General features: G+C 37.9%; 1 protein-coding gene and 1 long non-coding RNA gene across 6 annotated transcripts in view; one reads left to right on the forward strand and one right to left on the reverse strand.

Moving 5' to 3' along the window:
* Positions 1 to 1,905: 1,905 nt before the first annotated feature.
* The window catches only part of TOPBP1 (DNA topoisomerase II binding protein 1), a 103,334-nt gene continuing 79,321 nt past the window's right edge, over positions 1,906 to 25,918 (reverse strand). For all 5 annotated transcript variants that reach the window (XM_054701014.1, XM_037526295.2, XM_054701013.1 and 2 more), the window contains 15 exons: positions 24,486 to 24,769; positions 17,346 to 17,519; positions 17,148 to 17,257; positions 14,014 to 14,137; positions 13,076 to 13,222; positions 12,853 to 12,955; positions 11,694 to 11,886; positions 9,432 to 9,652; positions 8,598 to 8,764; positions 8,272 to 8,383; positions 5,982 to 6,145; positions 4,928 to 5,065; positions 3,612 to 3,701; positions 3,301 to 3,462; positions 1,906 to 2,673 (listed from right to left, as the gene is read on the reverse strand). In XM_054701014.1, the coding sequence (XP_054556989.1) occupies positions 2,530 to 2,673; positions 3,301 to 3,462; positions 3,612 to 3,701; positions 4,928 to 5,065; positions 5,982 to 6,145; positions 8,272 to 8,383; positions 8,598 to 8,764; positions 9,432 to 9,652; positions 11,694 to 11,886; positions 12,853 to 12,955; positions 13,076 to 13,222; positions 14,014 to 14,137; positions 17,148 to 17,257; positions 17,346 to 17,519; positions 24,486 to 24,769 (2,333 nt within the window). In that variant the 3' untranslated portion in view covers positions 1,906 to 2,529. The remainder of the gene's footprint in view (positions 2,674 to 3,300; positions 3,463 to 3,611; positions 3,702 to 4,927; positions 5,066 to 5,981; positions 6,146 to 8,271; positions 8,384 to 8,597; positions 8,765 to 9,431; positions 9,653 to 11,693; positions 11,887 to 12,852; positions 12,956 to 13,075; positions 13,223 to 14,013; positions 14,138 to 17,147; positions 17,258 to 17,345; positions 17,520 to 24,485; positions 24,770 to 25,918) is intronic.
* On the forward strand, positions 12,947 to 19,744 carry LOC129146789 (uncharacterized). Its single transcript, XR_008554009.1, has 3 exons — positions 12,947 to 13,049; positions 13,462 to 13,543; positions 19,251 to 19,744. It is a non-coding gene; the product is annotated as an uncharacterized LOC129146789 (long non-coding RNA).

Raw genomic sequence — 25,918 nt, forward strand, 5'->3', positions numbered from 1 at the left:
TTTTTTTTTTTTAATAGAGGCATGTTTTATTTATTTCTTTATTTGTTTGTTTGTTTTGTTTATACAAGCACTGGGTACAGTCAGAAGCGCAGGAGGGTGAGAGAATTCACCAGAGCCAGAGCAGGGAGCAGAACAGGCAGAAGGACCGAAGTACACTGCTGAGGGGAGCAGCGGGCGGCAGGAGAGGTCTGCACACCATGTGGGACCCTCCTCTGGTGGCCGGGGAGCAGCCGGGGATCGAACCGGCGCTGCAGAGGCCGCGGGCAGCTTCGCAACCCAGCGCTCAACCGCTGCGCCACCGGGGAGGCCCGACTTTTTTTTTCTTTTAAAGATTTATTTATGCATACAGGAGCTGGGTTACAGGCCAGAGGTGTGGGGGATGAGAGGATTCACCAGAGACAGAGTGGGGAACAGAGCAGGCGAATTGACTGAAAGACACTGCTGAGGGGAGCAGCGGGTGAGACAGGAGAGGTCTGCTGCGCCACGTGGGTTGCTTCCTGGTGGGCAGGGCATGGAAATCATGCTGCAGAGGCTGCAGATTGCTTCATAGTGCTATGCTTAACCCCTTGTGTGCTAGGCCCTAATATGGACTTTCTTTTTTTAAAAAAAAAAAATTATTTTCATGTATTTATGCATACATACAAGAGCTGGGGTGTAGTAGGAGTGAGAGGATTCACCAGAGAGAGTGGGGAGCAGAACAGTCGGACTACTGAACTATATACTGAGGGGAGCAGCAGGTGAGGTCTTTACACCACGTGGGTCAGCTCCCTGGCTGGGGATTGAACTTGTGCTGCAGTGGCTGCCAATAGCTTCAGTGCTGAGGCTTGACCCCGTGCGCCACCAGGGAGGCCGCCCTAGTATGGACATTTTAATATTAATTCTTCCAGTCCATTAACATGGAATACCTTTCCATTTATGTCAACTTCTTTAATCAGTATCTTGTTTCAGCATACAGATCTTTCATCTCCCTGGTAAAATTAATCTGGTATTTCATTCTTTGGTGTAATTACAAATAGGATTACATTCTTAATTTTTCTGATAGTATATTGTATAGAAACAAGATTCTTACGTATTGTGTATCCTGCAATTCTGAGGTTGTCTAACAATATATTGTGAGGGTCTTAGGGTATTTTATACATATATCAATGCCAGACAGGGAATTAACATTTTTTTTTGATTTCAATGCCTTTTGGGGGTGGGCATAATTGCCAAGATAGGCTTCTAATCTCTTGATGCTATAGATTTTTTTTTTTTTTGCTGTTGGCTTGTCATAGCCTTTTATTATGTTGACACATGTTCCTGCTATGTTTTTTTGCCATGTATAAATTTTTCTGCATCTATTGTGATCGGTTTTTACTCATTTTTTTTAATGAGGTGTATTGCACTGACTTGCAGATATTGAAACATCTTACATCTATGGAACAAATGCTACTTTATCAGGTTGTGTCGTTCTCTTAAAGCATTTTTGCATTTGGCTTGTACTATTTTGAAGCTTTTTGTATGTGCACTTTATCAGGAATATTGGCCTATAATTTTCTTGGGGTGTCCTTGTCAGGGAAATGGTGGTCAAAGAATTTTCAAGTGGTAAAATTCAGGGAAATTTACTTGCAAACTGCCTGACATACCCACTTACCACAAAATGGTGCTAATAAAACCGGATACATAAGCTTTTGTTTGGGTAAGCCAAATTTGGGTTGTCCTTCCTGAATTGTGAGTTGCCTCAAAGCTTGAGACTGATATATGGTTTGTCCTTTAAAATGATAGAGCTTTATATTAGAGGATTGTAGCAATACTTTCAGTACCTGGAGCTTAGTTTTTGGATTAATAAAGGCTAATGTGGTTCCAAAAAGTTTTTTTGAACCCAACAGAAGAATGTTCTAAACAAACATCAGAAACATAACTAGCAATTCACTTCTTAAGCTAGTTTTCACAAATCTTTTATTGCTTCGATGAGAAAATGGTGCCAGATACTTTTCCTTTTAAAAACTTATCTGAACAACTAATTTGAGTCACTTTTATTCTTTGTCTTTATTTTTCCAAGTTTTGGTGCCCAAACTTGGCAAACATCATGGAGATTTGTACAAACATACATATACATATATACACACACATTTAAAGCCTCAGTTCCTCATTTAACCTTGTGTTCAGGCTCCTGTTAAAAAGAGGTAAAATGGTGAGAAGATGAAAATCATGGAAAGCATGAATAAATCCCAACCGACAACTTTCAAGGTAAAAAGTCATTACCTTGCTAAAACTCCACTAAGCCAAGAGCCTCAGATATTTACAATGTGGTTTTAAAGACAGCCTAGCTGAGGAGTCAGGTTTTGTTCTTTCAAGTAACTTTCCATTCAGGAACAGTTAATATTTCATTGATTAAAACTTCAGTAAAAACTAACTTCAAGCAAGGAGATCATTACACTCTGAAACCAAATTCTTCAGGTACTTGTCTTTAAATTACTACACAAATCCCAGTAACATTCAGGCTTTCAATTTAAACATTTAATGTTGGGTACGAAGGAATAGATGTACTCAGTGTATTCTAGGTCTTTTCATTTTATTTGGCTCTGTAGGAACTTTCCTCTTTTGCGATAATCCAGGCCCAGGCTCCTTGTTATTCTGAAGAAATGAAACAGCTTCTGGTAGACAGTAATTTTGTACTTGAGGAGGGGATTCCTATAAAAAGGGGGGGGGGGGAGAAATGCTTTTCAGATTTCAAAGTAATAAATGATCTTTCCTCTGCTTGTCTAGAAAAGTGCATATTCATTCCTAGGTTCTTGCACTTGAAACAGCTGGTCACAGATCCTGTGCAAGAAAATCTCGCCTTTTATCAGATCTTACAGTTTCAGCTTTAAAACATGGATTAGATATAGAATATGGAAAATATGGTTAACAGCTAACATTTAAAAATATTTTTTAATTTACAATCTTTACAATAAATGTTAGATGTCTATTGCCACATAATTAACTCGGGAAAGCCAAAATTCATATAATTCTCTATTTCAAAACCCCCGCATTTTTCTTCCTCACATATACCAACATAAACGAACATTTCCGCCCTTATTGTAAGTGTAACATAACTTAATTTTCTGGCATTATGACAAACGATAACAAGAAAACTACCACAGACGACCGAGTAAGTGCCTCTTAACTATTCTGATCAGCATAATCTAAAACTACCTCTCTCTCTCGAATAAACAAAATCAGGTGAACACTAGACAAGAGCTGACATCTGGAAGAAAGGAATGTTATGGGGTGAATTTCCAGTGGTAGTGAGGAGGTCAAGGACAAACTCTTACAAACCTGCATAAGATAATCAGCAATGTATTCTGTTTTCAAGCAAAACACATTCTGGGAAGCAGCTTCTGCTATATTAACTCCTGAGTCATCTGGTTTCAGTTTATTAAAGTCAGAAAAGAGATGTGTAGCTTCTTTAAATAAAGTGACAGAATGACCAGGTAGCACCTAGTAAAGAAACCAAGCATCATAATTTATAAAGTATATATAATCTGTACTTAAGGATTATCATTTTACAAAGAACAGAAAACCTAGAACTGATCATAGCAACCTTGATTAGAGAATAATTCATGAAAAAATATCCAATACATACATACCTTTGCTCCTCCTGATTGAAGAAGGCGTTTGAATCCTGCTTCTCGGGACTTACCAACGTGTAAAATTACCTTCCACCCACTAAATGCCCCCTGAAAATAAAATAACCAGTGTGAAATCACTTGGAAAATAAGTGATAATACAGATAAAATATTTTTACCACTGAAACAGTCATGTTGTCTTGGGCGTGGTATCTGGCATACAGAAGACCACCAATAAATGATGGATGAGGGGAAATAATTAGGTAACATTAAGACGAAGTAACTTGCTTTGTTTTTTTCTAGTATTTCTCTTAAGGAGAGAGCCTCAAGCACGACTTTTATATATCATATTTCTTTTATATATCTGCAAACTGAAAATATAAAATTTAAAGTAGGAATAACAATTTTAACAGAAGCCAGTGGAATTACTCTAAAATAAAGGGAATCTTCAAACAGTTCTTAACTGTTCTATAAATCTTGGACCCCTTTGATAACCTGGTAAAACCCGCGAGCCTGTTCTTTAAATTTTTAAAAAAATGATAACGTTCTTTTCATAATATACAACTGTTTTTAACGCTCGTAAGTGCAGAGGATAAGAAACTTTCATTGAAAAATGCCAAAATATTTTAAAAAGTTGATACAGTAACAGATGTGCTTTTATATTAATACATTAAATTTTAAGACCATAGTGGTGGGTCAGATGATTTCTGTTGTGGCTTGTTGTAAGGGCAATCCCCTCCACCCCCAGGCAAAAGATAGTCATTCTGATCTTGAGCTACAAATTCCTTTTGGGGGACACTTTCTTAACTCCAAGTTAAGAAACCCTGGAACTATTTTGCTGACAAGATTATCTGGAAGAAATGGGTCATATAAGCATGTACATATTTTTTTCCTTAAAATTTTTTTCCTTTTGGGCCTCCCCTGGTGGCACAGCGGTTGAGCACTGGGCTGCAAAGCTGCCCGCAGCCTCTGCAGCGCCAGTTCAGCCACCAGTGAGAGTCCCACATGGAGCGAAAGACCCCTCCTGCTGCGCCCGCTGCTCCCCTCAGCAGTGTATTTCCTCACTCTGCCTGTTCTGTTCCCCACTCTGGTGAATTCTCTCACCCTCCCGCGCTTCTGACTGTACCCAGTGCTTGTATAAATAAATTAATTAATCAAAAATTTTAAAAAATACAAAAAAAAATTTTCCTTTTACACAATTTTTAAAATAAAAATCTTACTGTTGATCACAATTAAAAGAATTACAAATTAACAAGCTCAATTTAAAATATGTCAATCAGGAGAAAAGACAAAATCATTCTTACTGTCAAGCATGGCATACTTATCTATGCTAATACCTCAACTATGCCAGATTCTTGTCTTTGCTGAATTTTTTTCCTCCATCTCATGGCTGCCAGTGCTAGTCTTCGTTGCTGTACACTGATTCCAGTCAAAACGTCAAGTATGGAACTACTTCCCCATTCATAGTCTTCTTCCTGGTGAATTAGACCAGCACGTTTGTGTTCCTATAATATGTCCTCAAGGAGTCCACAATCTAATACGACTTAGACACTATACATTCAATACAGAGAAAACTAATATTGTTTGAGCACGGGAAATGTAGATTAATTTGGCTTCATGAGACTCATGCATATTTGGCTTTTAATTGGAAATAAGAAAAATTACTGCATACATTTCTAATAAACAATACTTTAACAACTGGTAATATTTATTATTGGAATTCAGGTACTGTGAAATGAACTTCATGGAAGAATATGGTCTCAAAGGACGTATGTACTAACAGCTTATTACCTGTCTACAGAAGAGGTCCCTCGGGATCTTGTCTGAAACTACATAATAGGTATCTGAGATATGTCCAGTTAGGAACAAAATTTCAATTAGTCATGGTCTCCCTGGTGGTGGAAGGGGTTAAGTCTCAGCACTATGATATTATCAGCCATGGCAGCATGAGTTCCATCCCCAACCAGGGAGCTAACCCACATGACGCAGCAGACTCTCCTGTCTTGCCTGCTGCTCCCCATACTCTGCTGAATCCTCTCACCCCTGCATCTCTGGCCCACACCCAGTTCTTCTATGCATAAAATCTCAAAAAATTAAATTAGCTTGACACTTTCTGGGCCAGAAGTAAAGATAAAAGCTTACTGCAAGATAATCTTAAAATCGCCAAATGTCATTTTAATTTAAAAAGCAAACTCACATTTGAATTTAGAGTAAATGAAGAGATGGGTCTGTATTCTTTAAACTTTTCTGCTTTGTTAGGAACTTTACAGCAATATCATTGAAATGGTCAAATTTGGTTATTTCAGTTATGAATGGTCAGTATATGTACTGGAATCAATGAACACATTTACTTTTAAGTAAAAACGACCCTTTATTCATTTGAATACACACCTGCACGAAGTGCCCAGCAGTCCTGCAGGCTTCAAGGTAGGAGCGATGAAGCACCCATTTCCCAGCGGCCACCGAGGCTAAGTACTTCTCATTTCGAAGCGGATGTCCCACAACAATGTGAGTGCAGGTGGGGTCAAAGCACTGCTTCTCTATCACTAGTCCACCTTTAAGTAGAGAAAAACTGGTTGCACTTTACTGAGCTTTTTTTCCTAGGAAAGATGTATCTTGACTATCAGTTATGTTATTTTACATTTAAAATGTTATGAAAATTTAAAACACTGACAAAATAGTAAAATGAATCCTATATACTGGTCACCTGTGTTCTAAAATTATCCTCACTTCAGTCTACCCCTTTTTCTTATTTTAAAGTAAATTCCAAATATGTTATTTTACCCCTACGTAGTCAGTATGCATCTCTAAAATTGGCAATTTTCTTCTATCTCAGTAAGAAGTCCTTGCCCGGGTTTTCCTGTTTACACTTAATTTGTTACAGTTAAGATTTGGCTATGACATCTCTTAAGCTTCTCTCAACTATCTTAATTTTTAAGCACTAAATATAGATAGAATCTGGGTACAAGGGAGAAGGAAATCAGAAGGGGCATCAACAGACTAAAAGCAGAAGAAAATTTTTTGTGAGTGGAAAGGGCGGAAAACCAGCACAGCCGTCTGGGAAGAAAACACATGCTAGATGAGAGAGGCCGCAGCAGGTACGAGCTGGGACCTCTCACAGAAATACACACGAACCCTGACTGAGTAAAGAAAGAAGGTTTAGGTACTATATATATAACCTGACGTGAAACACGGCTTCTGATTTACAGTTTACAAGTTTAACTGCTTGACAGGAAGAGCTGTATCATGGATGACTCTCTAACAGCAGTACCTCTTAAGCACCTATTACAGGCCAAGGACTGCTATAAGTGTTCCAAGATTAACTATTTAATCCTTACAATACTATGAAAGCAGGTTACTATTACTTGCAATGTGCACGCGAGGCTACAAGTACACAGTAACTCACAGAATCGCAGTGATAAAAAATTAAGATCAATATCTAATTCTATATAATAAATTATACTGTGACCCGGACAGATTTGCTTTTATATGTATTAGCCACAACCGCTTCATCTGTAAAATGAAGCCCTGGCTGCATTCTAACACCAGAAACCTAGACAGACTCCTAACGCCAGCACAATCTGTACTCATTTGCCTCTACCCTTTCCTCTTCTGGACAAATCTCTGCTAATTGCTACCATTCTTGTCCAGAGTCTGTGAGAGTCATCCAATGCATTCTACTTTGGTAAAGCACAGAAGTTGTATCTTCTAACTCCATCTGATTTATTAGGTGACTAAGAAACCAAGTGTTTTACACAAGTACATTCTCTGAGAGATAGCTCTTCAAGTTTATAATTGTACTTGACAGAAATTTCTTAAACATATACCATATTTTCCAAATCCTTCAAAGGACAGCATTTAAACATTTCTTGATGACTCAAAACATCCACTACTTCTTGGTGTGACAGCTTGACACAGAGAAAACACTTAGTTCTCTGCCTTTCATTTTTTTTTTTTTAACTGTACAGAGCTGCTTTGTCCAATATGGTAGATGCTAGTTATGTGAGGCTATCATACACCTGAAACAGCACCAGTCCAAACTGAGATGTGTTATTAAGTGCAAAATATGTCCCAGATTTCAAAGACTTAATATGGAAACAATTAAAATAACCGATATTTTGTTGATCACAAACTAGTTTACATATAGGTTAAAATATGTTTGAAACTAATTTTATCTGTTTCTTTTCACTTTTTAATATGTGCCTAGCAGAAAGTTTAAGATTACATGAGTGGCTCAGGTGTGATTTCTATTGGACAGTGGTGCTGGGAGCTTTCTGATATGCTGCTTCCAGATGACTGTCAAATGGAAAGCCTGACAACTACTGGAATAAGAGCTTCTCTTCTGTTATTACTATACCTTCAATTTCATTAAAATGTGGTTTATAATGAAGACTTTAACTTCATAGATTTCTGTCGAAGGTTTTATTAATAACAAATGCTCAAAGCAGCACAAGAGATTCTTAAACCTTATGGATTGTTTTTAATTTAAATCTTTAAATCCCAGGACCACTGAATTTAGATTCAGCTTCACAAAATCAGTTGTAATGCTGACTTAATGTGGAGCCTTAGATAAATTGCCTGCTTTTTAATCCCAACTTCTACACCTTCTAAATAATAGCAACATTAACAACTTCCAAATAAGGTTACCCTATGGGACATTTTTTAAGTAAAATACTGGTACCTAGTTTTTCAATCAGATGATAATAATCAATACGTTCTTGAGGATTCAGAGATGACAACTGAAATATGTACTGTTTTTTTAAGTCTTCATGTGTGTCCTCTATTGTTATAATCTGGAATGGAAGAGTTTACAAAAAAGTTAATACCAAAAATTATTAGTGACATTTTACTTAGTCTTCTGAGTTTTCAAATACAGAAATTATAAGACATGCAAAGAAAAGCAGTTTTCAACATCTGATGAACGCTTGATATTAAAATAAGCAAATTTTGAATGCAGCATACCAGAAATACCCAAAAGCCATATTGCCACTCTAAGGATAAACAAACCTTTTCTTTAGGGTGTGGAGCCACAGGTGGGTTGGCTAGGGGGAAGGCAATACTCGGGGCTTGAGGCGTAGGGATCAGGTGGCTGTCTTTTACTGCAGTTTCTGGTTCTTCAGAGATAGGGTGTTTTGGGGCTTCAGTTACACACACCTTTGCAGGATCACAGATAGCTGAAGGCAATAAAACGCTGCACTGTAACATTATCCAAATATGACAAATTCTGGGAAATACCCTCATCTGTCTTAGCTAAGATGAAATTAAACACAAACTCAGGATGCAAAAAATACATGCAAAAGAAGTAGCCTACTTCTATAGCTTATAAATAAATGCAATTAATTAAAAGGGCAAATGGTATTATCCGTGAGCTTCTTTAAATATCACATTGTCATCAGTAAAATGTAACCCAAATTAAATAAAAACAAATTTCACAGTTGGAAAAAATGAGAAGCAGAGATACAACTATACAGCGAATGTAGAGAAATAATCATTTGATATGAAAGAGAAAGGGGGAAAAAGATGAGCAAAGAACAAAGTAGAATTCAGAAAGGAAACCAATTTAAATCCAAAGAAAAATGTAGGTATAGCTAGGCGGAATTTAGAAGAGTGAAATGAAAATAAAGAGGAAAACCATGTCTAGGAAAGCATGTCTAACCCTACATTTCCAAATTTACGAGTTAAAAAATATAATTTTTAAATTACTGATACATTACTCCGATTTAGTTTACAACACAGAATAAGTTTTCTGCATGTACAATTCAGAAGAACCATGACACTTATCTATTTTTAACAAATCAACATGTCCTTTATACAAACAAGTAAACAGAGTTGTTTTGTTACCCTGCTCAGTGATTTCTGAACCATGTAAAGGCTCTTGAAAAGGAGAATCCTCCAATTTCTTAATGTCAACCTGAAGCTCAGAGTACTGTGTAGGACAACAAGGCCACTGCAGGTTGCTGGCAAGCCTTGCTCTCTCTTCCCTGGCTGTAGGGTCGTCCCAAATGATCTGTTCATTTTGGGAGGGCTCTGTGTTGATGTCAGGTGCTGTTTGACGAGACTGCCTGAGGAAGTAAAGTGATGATTATAATGAATATATAGCCACAACCAAGTCCACATTCATAAAAGCCACAGGTGAGAGTGTAAATTTGAGTTCACCTTTATACACCCATCATCTACCAGGCAGTAAGCATCTGAAAATATTAAATAAAATTGGGAAACTTTTCATTTTAAAATGTTTCTCCAGAAACTTATTTTAGCTAGAAAATGAAGCACTGGATGTTTACACACTTAAAACTTCAAAGGGGGAGTTCTCTCAAAATTTTCAAAGAAATTTAAAAAATACTGCATTTACAAATGGGATATCTTTTATTATAGGTTTAGGGAAACAGCAATGTTTAGCTAACTGGTCACTTTGCTTACCTATAGTTAATATTTTTCTAATATAACTATATATAATTTGAAATAATAAAAACTATAGTTACACAAAAGCCTTGCTTGCTGTAAGTGCTTTAAAAGAGGTCCTTTTAGCTCTTCGTTACCAAATCCCCCAGTCCAGAATAGATAAAATTCCACTGGAGAGTAAATAGAATTCCAACTACGTTCTTTTTTTTTTTTTTCAAAGATTTATTTATTTATACAAGCACCGGGTACAGTCAGAAGTGCGGGAGGGTGAGAGAATTCACCAGAGCCAGAGCGGAGGGCAGAATAGGCAGAAGGACCGAAGTACACTGCTGAGGGGAGCAGCAGGCGGCAGGAGAGGTCTGCGCGCCATGTGGGACCCTCGCCCAGCAGCCGGGGATGGAACCGGCACTGCAGATGCTGCGAGCAGCTTCGCAACCCAGCACTCAACTGCTGCGCCACCGGTGAGGCCCCCAACTATGTTCTTTCAATGTAAGTACTGAATCTCTGAGTATGTGCATGCGCACGTGTTTATCTTTGTGGAATCTTAGTAAAAATTTACCAATAATGATGTATCCCCAGAGTTCATATGCCTCAAAAACAAGATAGTTTCTTATTCTGTGTATTTTTAAAAAAAGATTTATTTATTTATGCATACAAGAACTGGGGTACAAGCCAGAGGTGTGTGTGTGTGTGGGGGGGGTGACAGGATTTACCAGAGACAGAGTGGGGAACAGAACAGGCACATCTACTGAAATACACTGGTGAGGGGAGCAGCAGGGGAGTCAGGAGAGGTCTGCTGTGCCGTGGGGGGGAGGGGGGGGAGGGGCGGAATCATCTTCCTGGCCGGGAATTGAACAACTGCTGCACTGGACGCCTGTAGCTTTAAAGTGCTGCGTCTTAACCCCTTGCACCACCAGGGAGGCCCCTTCGCAGTGTATTTATTTATACTTAATCAACTCAACGCATAAATCCTTATATTCATCACACAATTAGAGAATTTTCTATTAGAAAAAGATGAATTATGCTATTGAACTTCAGTCACATTATGCTAAGATCTGTAATTACCTTTCCTAGGAGATAAATTTATAAAGAGAATACAAAATGCATGTAGCTCCAATAGGAAATAACTATACTAAAAAATACAGAGAGTGTCCTTTAAGCACTACAAAGTGAATCTTAAAAATCAGAGGCCTTCCTGGTGACACAGGGGTTAAAGTGTCAGCGCTATCAAACTATCACCACCACTGCGGTATGAGTTTCCCCAGCGAGAGAATCAACCCACTTGGCACAGCAGACCTCTCCTGTCTCACCCACTTCTCCCCCCTCAGCAATGTATTTCAGTATATCCGCCTGTTCTGCTCCCCATTCTGTCTCTGGAGAAGCTTCTCACTACCCCCCACACCTCTGGCCTATACCCCAGTTCTTCTATGCATAAATAAAATCTTTAAAAAAGGAAAGGCTCATCAGTAGAGGGCAACAATCAGCAAGTAATATCTGAATATATATAGTTTGGGCGAAAGGAGGCCCAGCAGTATATCCCTTTTATTCTAAACTGCTTTATGATTTAAAAAAAAAAAAAAAAAAAAAAAAAGCAAAATTAGCCTTAACTCATAGAATTCAGTTTGCTGGTACCTAAATAAGGAACAACATTTATTTCAGTCATCCAGTCACTCTTTTCGGCCACCAGTGACAAGCACATACCTCAGCGCCTCTAGGACTCTGCTTCGCCCGCTGCGGACAGAGCGAGTGCTGTCTGGGGTTGAAGAAGCACTGTTGCCACCACTTCTTGAAAGGGAAGTCCTTTGCCCTTGGGGCTTCACTATTGATGTTGCTGACATTATCTCTTGCAGCTGCTTTTGGAAGTTTTCTCTCATCTCCAAAGTCTGTGTCAAAGCTTGAAGAAAACAAAAATATACCAATGAAGGTATGTTTTCCTACATCTTAGTTACATTAACTATTTCATCTAGATTTGGTTGAACACAAATTTATTGACTTGACATTTACTGAATACTGACCACAGGCTGTAGTAATGTACTAAGACTATGAATGCTGCAGAATATAAAGGCAGCCCTTACCCCGAGGACTGTATATGAAATAATCAGGAAGCCCTCTGAAGACACTTTTGTAGAGCTCCCTGTCTGCTTCTTTTCCTGTCTCATGTTATGTACTGTTCTCTGAGGTTCATTTCAGTCACTTATGTTTATGATTTTCCCCTATGGTCCTTGAAAACACAGACCACAGATATTTATTTATCCTTGGTTTCCTTATAAACATTTAAAAAAGAAATAGGCTAAAGAAGCTCCTTACGTATCATATGAAACACTATAAGTTGAACTGTCAAGCAAAAAAATCAATATCAAAGTATAAAACAGCATATATAGTAATTCACCATTTATGTATTTTTTTTAAGCAGGGAAGGAAGAACATATATATATTTATGATTATCTATGCAAAATAGCCTACCCTTAAGAATACACAGGGAGCTAACAACACTGAAAGGGTGAGAAGCTCATATCTCCTTCTGTATATTTAAAATCATATAACCATATTAAAATGTATTATATACATAATAAAACTCTGAAAATCACTGAAAAGAATGAAACCAAGAAAAAATTTAAAAAAATCACCATCTCCAAACTAGCTTTACTAGAAGGCTGTATCACACTAACCATAAAATACCTAGCTTCCACAAATTTCACAAGTTTCATGCTTAAATCATGGAGTCTCAATTCAGGCCTCAAATATATGCTTCACCTTATTTAAATTAACATAGAAAATAAGCGTATTTTTCCATCTGGTGCAAAGGAAGCATTCTTAAGAAAGATATTCATAAAATTTTTTGTAATTTAAAATATTGTACCTCCTTTAGAGTCATTGTTTTCATTTCCACTTGATGCTGCTGATTCATTATTACTGGTCATATTGTCTATATCAATGTTTTCTTCTACAGGCATATGATCTGGCTTTTAAATGAGAAAAATTAGAACTTCTCAAACTACACCATTGGATAAGGTTTCACAGCAATAAATACGATTATACATTTAGCTTAATAAATGGGTAAGTGTATTATCCTTATCATCTACCTTATCATCCTTTGTTGTAGAATTAGCTGAGAGTAGTCGACTACTACAGGGTCTCCCATCTTGCACTGCACTGATATCCAAACTCATTTTGGGATTATAAGTATGTGGATAAAGAGATTCAGGAAGATGTTTATATTCTCGGGCACACTGCAATACAATAGTGTACTTTTAAAATAGGACTGAAAAAAGACTTAGTGAATAAATGATGTTGAACAGAATAAGCAGAATCAATACATTATGTCCTAAGACGAACAAAGTTCACAAAATTAGTTTTGAAAATCAGCTGACACTGAAAAATTCCATCATACAAATGACAACTGTCCTACTTTCTAATATCAGATCCACTAAAGCATAAAATCAAATTTTGTTTCTGTGCTTTTACCAAGATATCAACCATACTCCGGAGAAGAACCAAAAGAAAGAGAAAACAAGACAAAAAAAGAAAAGGAACCATTCTAAAAGTTACTGGTATGCTAAATTAATTCTCTAATATAGTTTTCTTTCATAGTATATTTCCATCCAGTCTCTCATTTATCCTTTTAAAAAACGAAAACAGTAATGCTTTAAAACATTAATGAGGTTTCAGCTATACAGCTTTTCAATCGATTTCTGTATATATCACTTCATGTTTGCACCGAAATTCCTGTTCCCGTCCATCACCAAACAGGCGACCCTTTACCGTCCCACTTCTTTCCTCCTCCTACCATGTAGAATCACTGGCAAGAATCAAAGAATCAGGAAAAGTATCATCAAAGGCTTGCTAAACATTTAAGGCGTGCTTAAATGCTTCAAAAACAAAAACCTTATGTTTTTAATGTTAATGAAATGTAACTAAGATCATCGAACTTGTTTACACACACTGAAACTAGTTTGGGCCTTAAAAAAGTTTGTACATAGTTCCATTTAACAGAAATGACAGGAAAATAGGCATTGCTTACTTCTAAAATCCAGTGCTCTGAAACAATGTGTACCCCTCTTTCTTTTACAGATTTATACTCTCGATTTGTATCATTTGGTCGTCCTTGATAGATGAAGTGAGTCACTGTTTCATCAAAACTCCACCTGAAATAACCAAAGAAAAAAATAACTAAGAGAAACATCTACATTAAGATGATTATTACTCATTATGAATAGAATATTTTGACTTTCACAAACTACAGTAAGCAAGAATATTAAATGATAGGCTCTACTTTTTTTTGGCCAAATTATGTACACATCTCTGTCAATGAATATAAGTACATGGAGATACTTGGATGGTCTCTAAAATAGTATTTCAAATTAACAAATAGCAAAGCATCCAATTTGCATTCCAGTTTTAGGCAATCATTATGCAGCTGCTCTGTGCCCCCACAGATTATATACTTCACACTGCATTATCTTATCCATTCCTCACAATAATCCTAAAACACTGGTATTTTTTTTAAGATTTATTTATTTATACATATAAGAACTGGGGTACAGGCCAGAGGTGTGGGTGGTGAGTGGATTCCCCAGAGACAGAGTGGGTAACTGAACAGGCAGATTTACTAAAATACACTGCTGAGTGGAGCAGCGGGCAAGTCAGGAGAGGTCTGCTGTGCCATGTGGCCAGGAATTCAACTTGTGCTGCAGTGGCTGTGGGTAGCTTCACAGTGCTGCGCCTTAACCCTTGTGCCACCAGGGAAGCCCAACACTGGTATTTTTAATTCTATTTATAGATAAGAAAATTGAAAGTTAAATATGGCTAAATAACTGAATATCCAGGATATTCAGTAAGTGGCAGAATTAGGCTTGACTACAAAACCCACACGCTTTAACTATCATACTATGCTATGAGCTCCTGATTCTGCCCATTTAATATTGTTCCTGACCTAGGAAAATATAAAATATATCATCCTTCAAAGATGAAGTAAAAATTTAATTTCTAAATGAAATCACCAAAACAGAAATTTTCCTTTATGGACATTTAATATACTTCCCATTTCCTAATAGAAATAATCTCCGAACTTTTTAAATAGCCAAGATTAATTAAAAAATAGTATTTTCTCTTTATGTAAACAAGCAGGCAAAATTGTGCTCTAACAAACTTTACAAAAACAGAGCACTGGCCTGCCCAACCCTTGATCTAGAATAGTGTTTTGCCAAAATTGTCCCTTTACAAGTTAATTTGAAAATTTGTGGGGATGATTTTGGTTGTTAGAATAATGTGTATTTGCAATGGAATATTACTCAGCAATCAAAAAAGATAAACACATGCAATTTGCAGCAACATGGATGGAGCTGGAAGGGATCATGCTCAGCAAAATAAGCAAGAAAAAGAAAAATACCGGATGGTCTCACTCATAGCAGGAATCTAGAAAACCTAAATAAGGGACCAGGAAAAAGAATAACTATAAGAAAGAAAAAATCAAAATCAACAAATTTGGGGGAGAGGGGGGAAAAGGAGGGATTAGAGTCAAAATAAGGCAGTTATAATTGTATGGGGAATATAAAAATAAAATTAAAAAAATATGTGTACACTGGAGGGGGTTGGGGTGGGAAGGGTGCTTCTGGCATTTACTGGGTAAGGTCTAGGGATGCCAGAAATTCTGGAAAACAGTCATTCATACAATTATCCCATATCCCATACAATTTTCTAATGTCCAATATTTGCATAGATCAAAAAAAGGTTGTTTATAATTAGTTGAACCTAGAATCTATTTTTAAGTAAACAAGTTATTTTTGCAGTTTTAATATACACTGATTTACCAGACTGGGTGCAACCACTGAGTAAACTGATGGAAGAATTTTGCTTAATTTGGAACTTTGCAAAACTGTCAACTTTTTGTAACGTCATGTTGCCAATGGACATGCTGCTTGTGATATCTGAGTCTTCATATCTGTCCCAGTCTGGTTGCAGCATTTGAAGTAATTATGCATATACAGGTAAACATATGAATACTTCATTTTCTCTAGTGTCATCAGGCAAAGACACTTATATAGTCTTCTATTACTAAGACTTATATTGACTTTAATTACAAAATATGTTATACTTATGAAATTCATTTTAGTTGAGGAAACTATATAAATATTTGTAATAAAAAGGGGAAGCTATATCAGATGTGCTGAAAAGATCTAGTGTAGATTTTTAACTATTGGAAGGTGGAAGACAGCATCAGATGATCTCTTCAGGATGGTCTGGGACCTTGCATATTCAAGGGACTATCTGGGACATCTTCACTTGAGAATTAACCACCCTATGAACACATAAATATCTCTGCACATCTATCTAGAAATTGCAGCAATATTTCTTCTTTCATACTGAGATGATTGGCATTTAAATCTAATAAAAACTACAAGTCCTATGTTTAAGTCTTACATCAAATTCACATCCAAATAGAGTATCGAAGGATGTATTAAATTTTAACAACTATGAAGTGAGGGCCTCCTGGTGGTGCAGGGGTTACAGACACAGCGTTATCAAGCTACCTCTAGCCACTGCAGCTCAAGTTTGATCCCCAGGAAGCTGACCCACATGGCATAGCAGACCTCTCCTGTCTCACCCACTGCTCCCCTCAGCAGTGTATTTCAATAGATGTGCCTATTCTGTTCCTCACTCTGTCTCTGGTTTCCTCTCACCCCTCCAACACCTCTGGCTGACACCCCAGTTCTTCTATGCATAAATAAATCTTTAAAAAGAAAAAAATGAAATTAAATGCTTGGCTTCTACCATGTTTTGGCAACCAGGTAATATAGACATAATTATCATACAATATAATAAATAATTTAAGTAACAGTTCACTCTTCTACAGCAGATGCACTAAACACCTATAACCTTGATCTAATTTATCAACTAGAAAACTAAGACTTATCAAAGGGGAAGATAAAATTAATCATATTCCTCAACTGTTATTTGTAAAACCAGTGATTATGCTCTCTGTGAATGGCTGAATACAAGTGCTGAAGAAGGCTAGCAGTTGAGGAGTATAATTGACACAGGATGTCTCTTTGCCATTTGTGTTACAGACATGCCTCTGATTAGACTGTCAGGTGCAGGGAAGATCTGATAATCCATGTCTCCAAAGCAGTAAAATAGAAAAGATGTGGCAACTACCTGTAATCTGCTCCTAAAGAGGCTGCAATCCCATTTAGTTCACTCTGCTTTTTACTGAGCTTTTTACTAACACATACCACTACTTTGTGAAGTGGCTTTGGAGCTTCTTCCTGCCCATGAAAAGTAAAAGAAACAGATCAGCCATTATTGTTTGAATTTTTTAATCTGATGTTTCCTATTAATAAGATTGAATTTTACCTTATCTGACTGGGTATCCTTCAGATGAGGGCTGGCAGAAAGAGTGACGGCATTTCCAGAGCTATTTGCCAAAGCAAATTTCAAGTTTCTGACAATGACTTCTGAGAGGGGTGTACTCAGTTTCCTTTTACGCTGGCTGGGACCTCCGGGAGTTTCCAAGGCTGCAAGTGCATCCTATATTTAAGGGAGAAAAAGAGAAGACAAAAAGAAGATAGGTGGAGAAATGCACATTTCTCAAAATTAATTGGGTTATATAGCTTTATTTTTTTTTTTTTTTTTTTTTTTTTTATAGAGGCATGTTTTTCTTTATTTGTTTGCTTGTTTGTTTGTTTTGTTTATACATGCACTGGGTACAGTCAGAAGCGCGGGAGGGTGAGAGAATTCTCCAGAGCCAGAGCGGGGAGCAGAGCAGGCAGAAGGACCGAAGTACACTGCTGAGGGGAGCAGCGGGTGGCAGGAGAGGTCTGCGCACCATGTGGGACCCTCCTCCGGTGGCCGGGGAGCAGCCGGGGATTGAACCGTCGCCGTAGAGGCCGTGGGCAGCTTCGCAACCCAGCGCTCTACCGCTGCGCCACCAGGGAGGCCCGGGTTATATAGCTTTAAACAACAAAAATTATGATCCTTATGTATACTCTATGAAGAAAAATTTCATACTGCCCAGCAAATTGGTAGAGAGACTAATGAGTTTAAACTTTCAGCTGTGCGTATGATCATCACATATGCCTGACTCTTAAGATTGAAGTTGCAGTTAAAGGATACCAAAAAACACAACACACAGGCAAACAAAAAGCACAGATGGAAACAAGTAAACAAGAAAAGATACAAGTAAACTACAAAAGAACAGCATTTTCAGGACAATGGAGGAAAAAACAAAGTAGAAGCAACTCAGAAGAGTATATCCTAACAGTGTGTCCAAGAATCAAGGCCACAACAAAGCCATAAATATGCAGGGCTCAGGCAACTCTGTAACAGAGATATTAAGTGTACATAAAGGGTAGGTACACATGCCCTTCCCGAGGAGCCTACTAAAGGGCAAACTTCATCCTACCAAAAGATGACGGGGCCTCCCTGGTGGCACAGGGGTTAAGCACTGCACTATGAAGCAATCTACAGCCTCTGTAGCACAAGTTCCATCCCCCTGGCCAGCCAGGGAGAAACCCACATGGCACAGCAGACCTCTGCTGTCTCGCCCACTGCTCCCCTCAGCAGTGTATTTCAGTCAGTCTGCCTGTTCTGTTCCCCATTCTGTCTCTGGTGGATCCTCTCACCCCCGCCCCCACATATCTGGCCTGTACCCCAGCTCTTGTATGCATAAAAATAAATCTAAAAAAAAAAAAAAAAAAAGACAGGGTTGATTCAAAAAGCATGTAACAGTAAACAATTCTTATTTTTGATTGTAGAGTTAAGACTAAAACAGAGTGAGGCCCATGGGATGAAGAACATTTTCTGAGAAAGTAGAAAAACGTAGCTAAAACCATCAAGACAGAAAAGGGGTAAACAGAAGATCACTGACTGCAACAGAAGCAGTAAATAGCAATAAAAAAAAAATTTAAAACCAACAGAAAGTAAGAAGGAATGGGGCACTATAAAATATCAATACAGAGGAAACCATGAAAAACAAACCCTTTCTTAAATATAAGAAAAACAAAAACAAAGAAAATAAATGAAAAAACCTAATATGCATATATAGATAACAATCACAAAATAAACACAATATAACATGTTAGAATTGAGACTAAATATAATACCAAATGTTTTCAAATTGGCTCAAAATGTAAAAGTAACTTTATGTTGTATACAGGAGACACAACAATCCAAAAAGGCTAAAAATGAAGGAATGTATATATTTATGAGGCAAATAAAATAAGACCAGGGATTGAAATCTTTTTTTTTTTTTTTTTTCAGGGATTGAAATCTTAAGAGCAAAGCAGACTTCAAACCAGAAAACATAAAATGAGACAACGGACACATCACAAGTTACTCACAGTGACAACTATCTATGAACTAATTAACTCTGGCAAGTATTCCTTTAAAACAAAAACCACACGAGATCCAAGGACAGAAATACAGCAGTATTAGGAAACTTGGAAATTACCAATCTGTACAAAATAGATCCAGTGAACAAAGAAATCAAAATAAATAAGTTAGATCTTAGGTCTTTTGGATATATACTGAAGAGAGAAAATCGGTGCCCTTAAGAGAGAAAATTTGCCTTCTCAAGAAATGTTCTCTAAATTCAAGGAATGTTTTCAAAAAGCAATCATACTCTAGGGCACAAAGAAAACACCAGTAAGTTCTGTGAAATACTACAAACAAAACTAACCACAATACATTAAAAGTAGAAACTAAAAGTCCCTCAATTTGGAAATCAATAAAAAACCTACACATTTGATTAAAGGGTATGAGAATTCCTTGTACTATTTTTATTTTGTAATTTTTTTGTAATTATTTCTATGAAAAAAGTCCTTTAAAAAAAAAAACCTTGTTGGCAAGGATGGGGAACATTGGATATCTGACAGTTCTTCAGTATCTACTAGAGTTCAAACAGGACTCAGCAATTTCCCTTCTAGGGATATACCAAAAAGAAATGCATGTACACACACTAAGGACATGTGCACAGGAAAGTGCACAGCAGCATTATTGTGAGAGCAAAAAACTAGCAACCACCTAAATATCCCTAACAGTAGGCTGGATATGTGAACTGTGGTATATTCACACAATGGCTGACCAACACAGATTGACCTGAAGAACACATGCATGCTGTCCATCAAAAGCAAGCACAACAGGGCCTCCCTGGTGGCGCAAGGACAAGGGGTTAAGCACCGCACTATGAAGCAATCCACATCCTCTGCAGCACGAATTCGATCCCTGGCCAGCCAGGGAGCAACCCACATGGCGCAGCAGACCTCTCCTGTCTCGCCCACTTCTCCCCTCAGCAGTGTATTTCAGTCAGTCTGCCTGTTCTGCTCCCCACTGTCTCTGGTGAATCCTCTCACCCCACGCATCTCTGGCCTGTTACTCCAGCTCTTGTATGATAAATAAATAAATCTTTAAAAGAAAACAAAACAAAAACAAGCACAACAAAGCTGCAGTGTCAGAAGTCAGGAATGTTACCTCTGCGGAGGAGGGAGGAAGCAAAGATGGGAAAAGGCCTGAGAAGGATTCTGCAGCATCAGTGATAATCTGTTCATACTTGAACTTCTTTTAGCAGCATATACTAGTAGATTTTCTAAGTTTCCAAAGTCACCACTGTCCTCGTTCTAATATTCCTAGGGATTGATGTCATGGCAGTGTCCTAGAACAGGGGCCATATCAGTCTTATCAGGACTGATACCTATTCGCACACACCTATGTACTTTTTTCCTTTGTAATCTGTTCTGGGTTATCTGAGGATGCTGAGACTTCTTCAAGAAGCATAAATTCATCTCCTATACCGGGTGTTCCATGCAATTCTTCTTCGCTAGCCTGGGCAACTGAGCACTGTCTCCTGGCAGTCATGGCTTATGAAGGACATGCTGTCATTTGTAATGCTTTGCACTACACAACCATCACTGGATTCTTTAGCTCATTTATTCAACTGTGTGCCCTACTTTAGCTCCATTTCTTTGGGTATGTTATCAATCATCTCTTCTGTGATCTTTACCAAGTGCTTCCTATCCTGCTCTGACAACTTTTTCTTTCAAACCGTGACCACTGTGCAAAGTAATCTTTGGACTCACATCTATCCTGGCTACTATGATGTCTTATATCTATACTGTTATCACCACTCACAAGAACAATTCAACTGAAGGCAGGTCCAAGGCCTTTACCACCTATGCTTCTTGCCTGACAGTAATGAGCCCTCTGTTTCAGGTATCTTTGTAATCCCAACCCTGATGATTCCTGAGTCAAAATAAGTTGGCATCGGGCTTCAACACTATTATAATTCCCACACTAAATCCATTGATTTACAGCCTAAGGAATGAGGAATCAAAAATGTCCTTTACAACAGATAGAAACGTAGACTCTTTTCCTGGTGTTACTAATTACAGAATTTATTTCATACACAATGTGGGAAAAATGGCAACTAAAACATGACCAACAACTCTCTGAATTATGGACTGAATCACAGATGCTATACTTTCATAATATAAATTCACAAGCGGCACAAGGTGAGGAAAATGCATGACGGTATGTGGAAGCACAGTATCTTTATCTACCAACAGTATGACTTTATAATGTATTAACAGGCCAAGTGATCCACAAGAGTTTTTGTAGGGGGTAAGACTTCACTTTCAATATTCCACCCTTACCTAGTATTACCTAGGGTGCTCTACCTCAAGAACCAGAGATGCCAAAGCTGGTCAAGGCCTCCTCAGAAGTATCTTTCTTTTGGTAAGGCAGAATTTACTTTTAGAGGCCTCCCCTGGTGGCACAGTGGTTGAGCGCTGGGCTGCAAAGAGGCCCGCAGCCTCTGCAGCACCGTTTCAATCCCCAGCTCCTGGCGAGGGTCCCTCATGGCGCGCAGACCTGCCGCACCCGCTGCTCCCCTCAGCAGTGTATTTTGTGGGTCTGCTTGTTCTGTTCCCCGCTCTGGCTCTGGTGAATTCTCTCACCCTCCCGCGCTTCTGACTGTACCCAGTGCTTAAATAAATTAAAAAAAAAAAAAAATTTACTTTTAGTACTGATAAATTACTAATTCAATAATGATTAGAATCCAACTTCATATGCTTGGAAGTGACTGGCTATTCTGTTTCTCAATATATACCTCTATTATTTTATATTCTAAACTTGGAAAATGTTACATATACTCATATCCTACTTTTCATAAGGGATCTACTTTTAGTGAATGAGTACCTGAAAGTAAAGAGAAAAATAGTATTTGGAAAAGGCTCCTAAGTTTCTTGAGACATATCTAGGGGAGTAAATCAATGAAATGTTACACCTATGCAGGGGTAGCTTTAAGAAGGTTAACAGTCACCTGATATTCAGCACCATGAGACCTGTTTTCATCTGAGTGAACAAACACAGTATGCTCTGTAATCCCAGGAATTTAAAAAACAGTTGGGACAGTGAAGAGCAAACTGAATGTTTCAGAAAATGAAACATCAAATTGAAGAACAACCCTGAGATCTCTCCTAAGAATTCAGAGAAAATGTATAGAGATAAATATGATGAACAAGTTAATGAGGTATGAAGGACTGCTTCAAGAGATCCATGTAACGCTACAGGGAGTTTAAAAGGCAATAATAGGGCCTCCCCGGTGGCGCAGCGGTTGAGCGCTGGGTTGCGAAGCTGCCCGCGGCCTCTGCGGCGCCGGTTCGATCCCCGGCTGCTCCCCGGCCACCAGAGGAGGGTCCCACATGGCGTGCAGACCTCTCCTGCCGCCCGCTGCTCCCCTCAGCAGTGTACTTCGGTCCTTCTGCCTGCTCTGCTCCCCGCTCTGGCTCTGGTGAATTCTCTCACCCTCCCGCGCTTCTGACTGTACCCAGTGCATGTATAAACAAAACAAACAAACAAACCAGCAAACAAATAAATAAAGCATGCCTCTATAAAAAAAAAAAAAAAAAAAGGCAATAATAAAACAGAGACAACAGAACTGCTGCATTTTAAGAAAAGATAATTCCTTTGATCTGAAGAAAGAATAGTGAAAACTTGCCTGTTTTAACCAAGTAATATTTGTTTAACTTAATTCCAACGGAGGGGGAGAGGTGGTGAGAAGGGGGGACAGTAGAAAGAACTTTGTAAAATATCAATGTTCAACTTTAAGAGGTAATCAATAACAAGAATATTTTTGGGAAAAAAATAAAACAATGAAACCCTTACTTGTGTTTTGTACCTTCACTAAGACTATTTTCAGAAATAGCAACTTTGTATAGAAGGTATCTAAAGAAGTCTAGTATGAATGACTGGAAACATATCTATTATGAGAATTGTAATTTCATTTACTATTCAAAGACTCTGAGGTCTGTGGGATGTTAAAAGAGCATCTAAACTTACGCCCTAATTTATAGATGGGAATGATAAAACCTAAAGAAGGCTGACTTGCCTTAAAAAGCAGCACAGAGAACTGTTTTCTAGATATCAGTTCCCAAACCAGGGGTTTTCTTCTATTTCTCATGGTATAAGGAGCAGAGTGTAACTCAGTACAAAATGTCACCTCAGAAGAGGGTTAATGTGAATGGCTAAGATTTTGAGTTTGTCATGTTAAAATCGTTTTCATATGGGTCACTGGAATTCTAAGCAAAGATTTGTTGGAAAACACCGACCCAGGTACCAGCTTATATTATTTCTTGAATAATCATCTATAAATTTATAGTAAGTTTTTTTCAAAATGGACCATGGGATATTAAGCAATATTTTATTTTTTTTTGTGGGCCCCTCGCTGGTGGCCGGGGATTGAACTGGTGCTGCAAAGGCTGCGGGCAGCCTTGCAACCCAGCGCTCAACTGCTGCGTCACCAGGGGAGGCCCTATTAGGCAATATTTTAATGCTTAATATCCCATGAGCAAAAAACTGGTAAAATAATTTTGCCAAGGTCCATGGGTTAAAAAAAAAAACCAGAAAATGGTTTTTTTTTTTTTTTTTTAAAGTATCTACTCGAAAGGTCAAAAGCTACTAAAGGAAGAGTGAAGAAAATCATACTTCGGTAAGTGAAAGGAAACCATTTGAGAAAGGTACATTAGCCCGTGATTTGTGAATTTTTCAGAAGAGTCATACTACACTGCTCAGATGATCAAACAAAGTCATAGTCTAGGGGAATGACAATAGACATTTTCAGAAAAACATGCCTAGCTACTAGAATCAATGCATTAAAATAATGTTTATATCACTTTATAGTTTAATTATTTTATCATTTCATTTGATCCTTATGATGAATCCGAGTTTTCAGAGAAAGTATCACTATCTTATTTGTATACCAGAAACAGAAGTTCAAGTATGTTAAATCATCTGCCTGGAGTCACATACAGTTCATGACAGATCCAGGATTTGAAGTCGCACATCCTGACTTCATACTATGTATCTCTCCACTACCCAAATCCTGTGTATATACTGGGACTCAATAATATAAATCTATTTACCAATATCCCTAGAATTTGGAGTGCTAACTTCATAAACTACACAACTGATAACTCCAAGACCATTTCCTTTAAATCCTACCTTCACATCAAAGGAAGGCTTGAAGAGTTTATCCTTGGACAGGAATTTTGATGGTGTATCCAGATGTAATGAGGGCTCCTTTTGAAGTCGCTGTCCCATCGCTGGGGAGACTGGAGCCTGTCCAGTGTGTGAGATCACAGCATGAAAAGCTTTGCTTTGAAAACAGTTCATATCTAATGGTGTAATGGTTGTTTTTCTGTGAGTTTCCAGTTGTGTGATAGGATGCTCTGGAGTATCTGGATTTAGTTTCATTCCATTTGTTATTTCAGTTTCCAAACTTCGTTCTAGAGATTTAAAATGAAAAGAAAGAAATTTGAACCACTCTTTTTCCCTAAAGAGGAACACAAGAACTGATGTTTTTAATACTCTATAGTTTCCATGTGAATTTAAGTACAATATTCTTTGATTTTTAAAAAAGATTTATTTTTATTTATTTATGCATACAAGTACTGGGGTATAGGCCAGAGGTGCAAGGGGTGAGAGGATTCACTAAAGAGAAAGTGGGGAACAGAATAGGCAGGTCTACTGAAATATACTGCTGAGGGGAGCAGCAGCTGAGACAGAGGTCTACCAAGTCATATGTTGGTTAGTTCTATGGCTGGGAATCGAACTCATGCTATAGTGGCTGGCGATAGCTTGATAGTGCTAAGACTTTAACCCCGTGCCATAAGGGAGGCCCTCAAGTACAATTTAAACCACAAAGTTTTATATCCACTTTCCAAGAAACATATCAAATGATGTATTAAAATACAGATTGAGCTAGATAAGAATGTGAAGTAATTAATGAAATTAGATTTCCTGCTTCATCTTGCCATTAACTTGAAATAGTCTCAATAAACCTCATAATTATAATTTCAGAATTACTAAATTGTGAAAACAAAAGCCATCTCAATCGAGGGCAGAGTAAAGTGAAAATTCCAATTATATATATTCACAAGAATGACAGTCAAATTTTTAGAACATCTTTAATGAAATTTTAATATGACCTAAAGATCACTTTTGTCTCAGTTGTAAAATTTCTAGCCTGTTTGATAAGTAATATTTTTGAGACCTGTTCCTAAGCTGCTGACTTGCCCCTGAAGTTTTCCCAGGGATGCCATCATCTAACAAGGGGCTACTGTGTCCTCTCCACCTATGCCTCCTACCTTTCTTCATCTATTAGATGGCTGCTGCATACCAGACCCAATGGTGGACAATAGAAATATATGTGCACAAGACATGCACAATCCCTGCCTTCTCAGAGCTTATAGTTGAGCCGGGAGGCATGAAAGTTAACAGGGTGTAATGGCAAGACCATAGTTGGTGAGTCAAGGAAGGATCCTCAGGGAAAGTGACAAGCAAACTGAGAATTGAAAAATAACAAAGAACAACAGGCAAATATGAGGAAGGCTAGAGGGAAGTTTAGACACGCAAGGTTCAAAGATGAGACAAAG

The sequence above is a fragment of the Talpa occidentalis genome, unplaced genomic scaffold (assembly GCF_014898055.3).
Source record: "Talpa occidentalis isolate TD23 unplaced genomic scaffold, MPIMG_talOcc4v2.1 talOcc4.4, whole genome shotgun sequence".
Classification (NCBI taxonomy): Eukaryota; Metazoa; Chordata; class Mammalia; order Eulipotyphla; family Talpidae; genus Talpa; species Talpa occidentalis.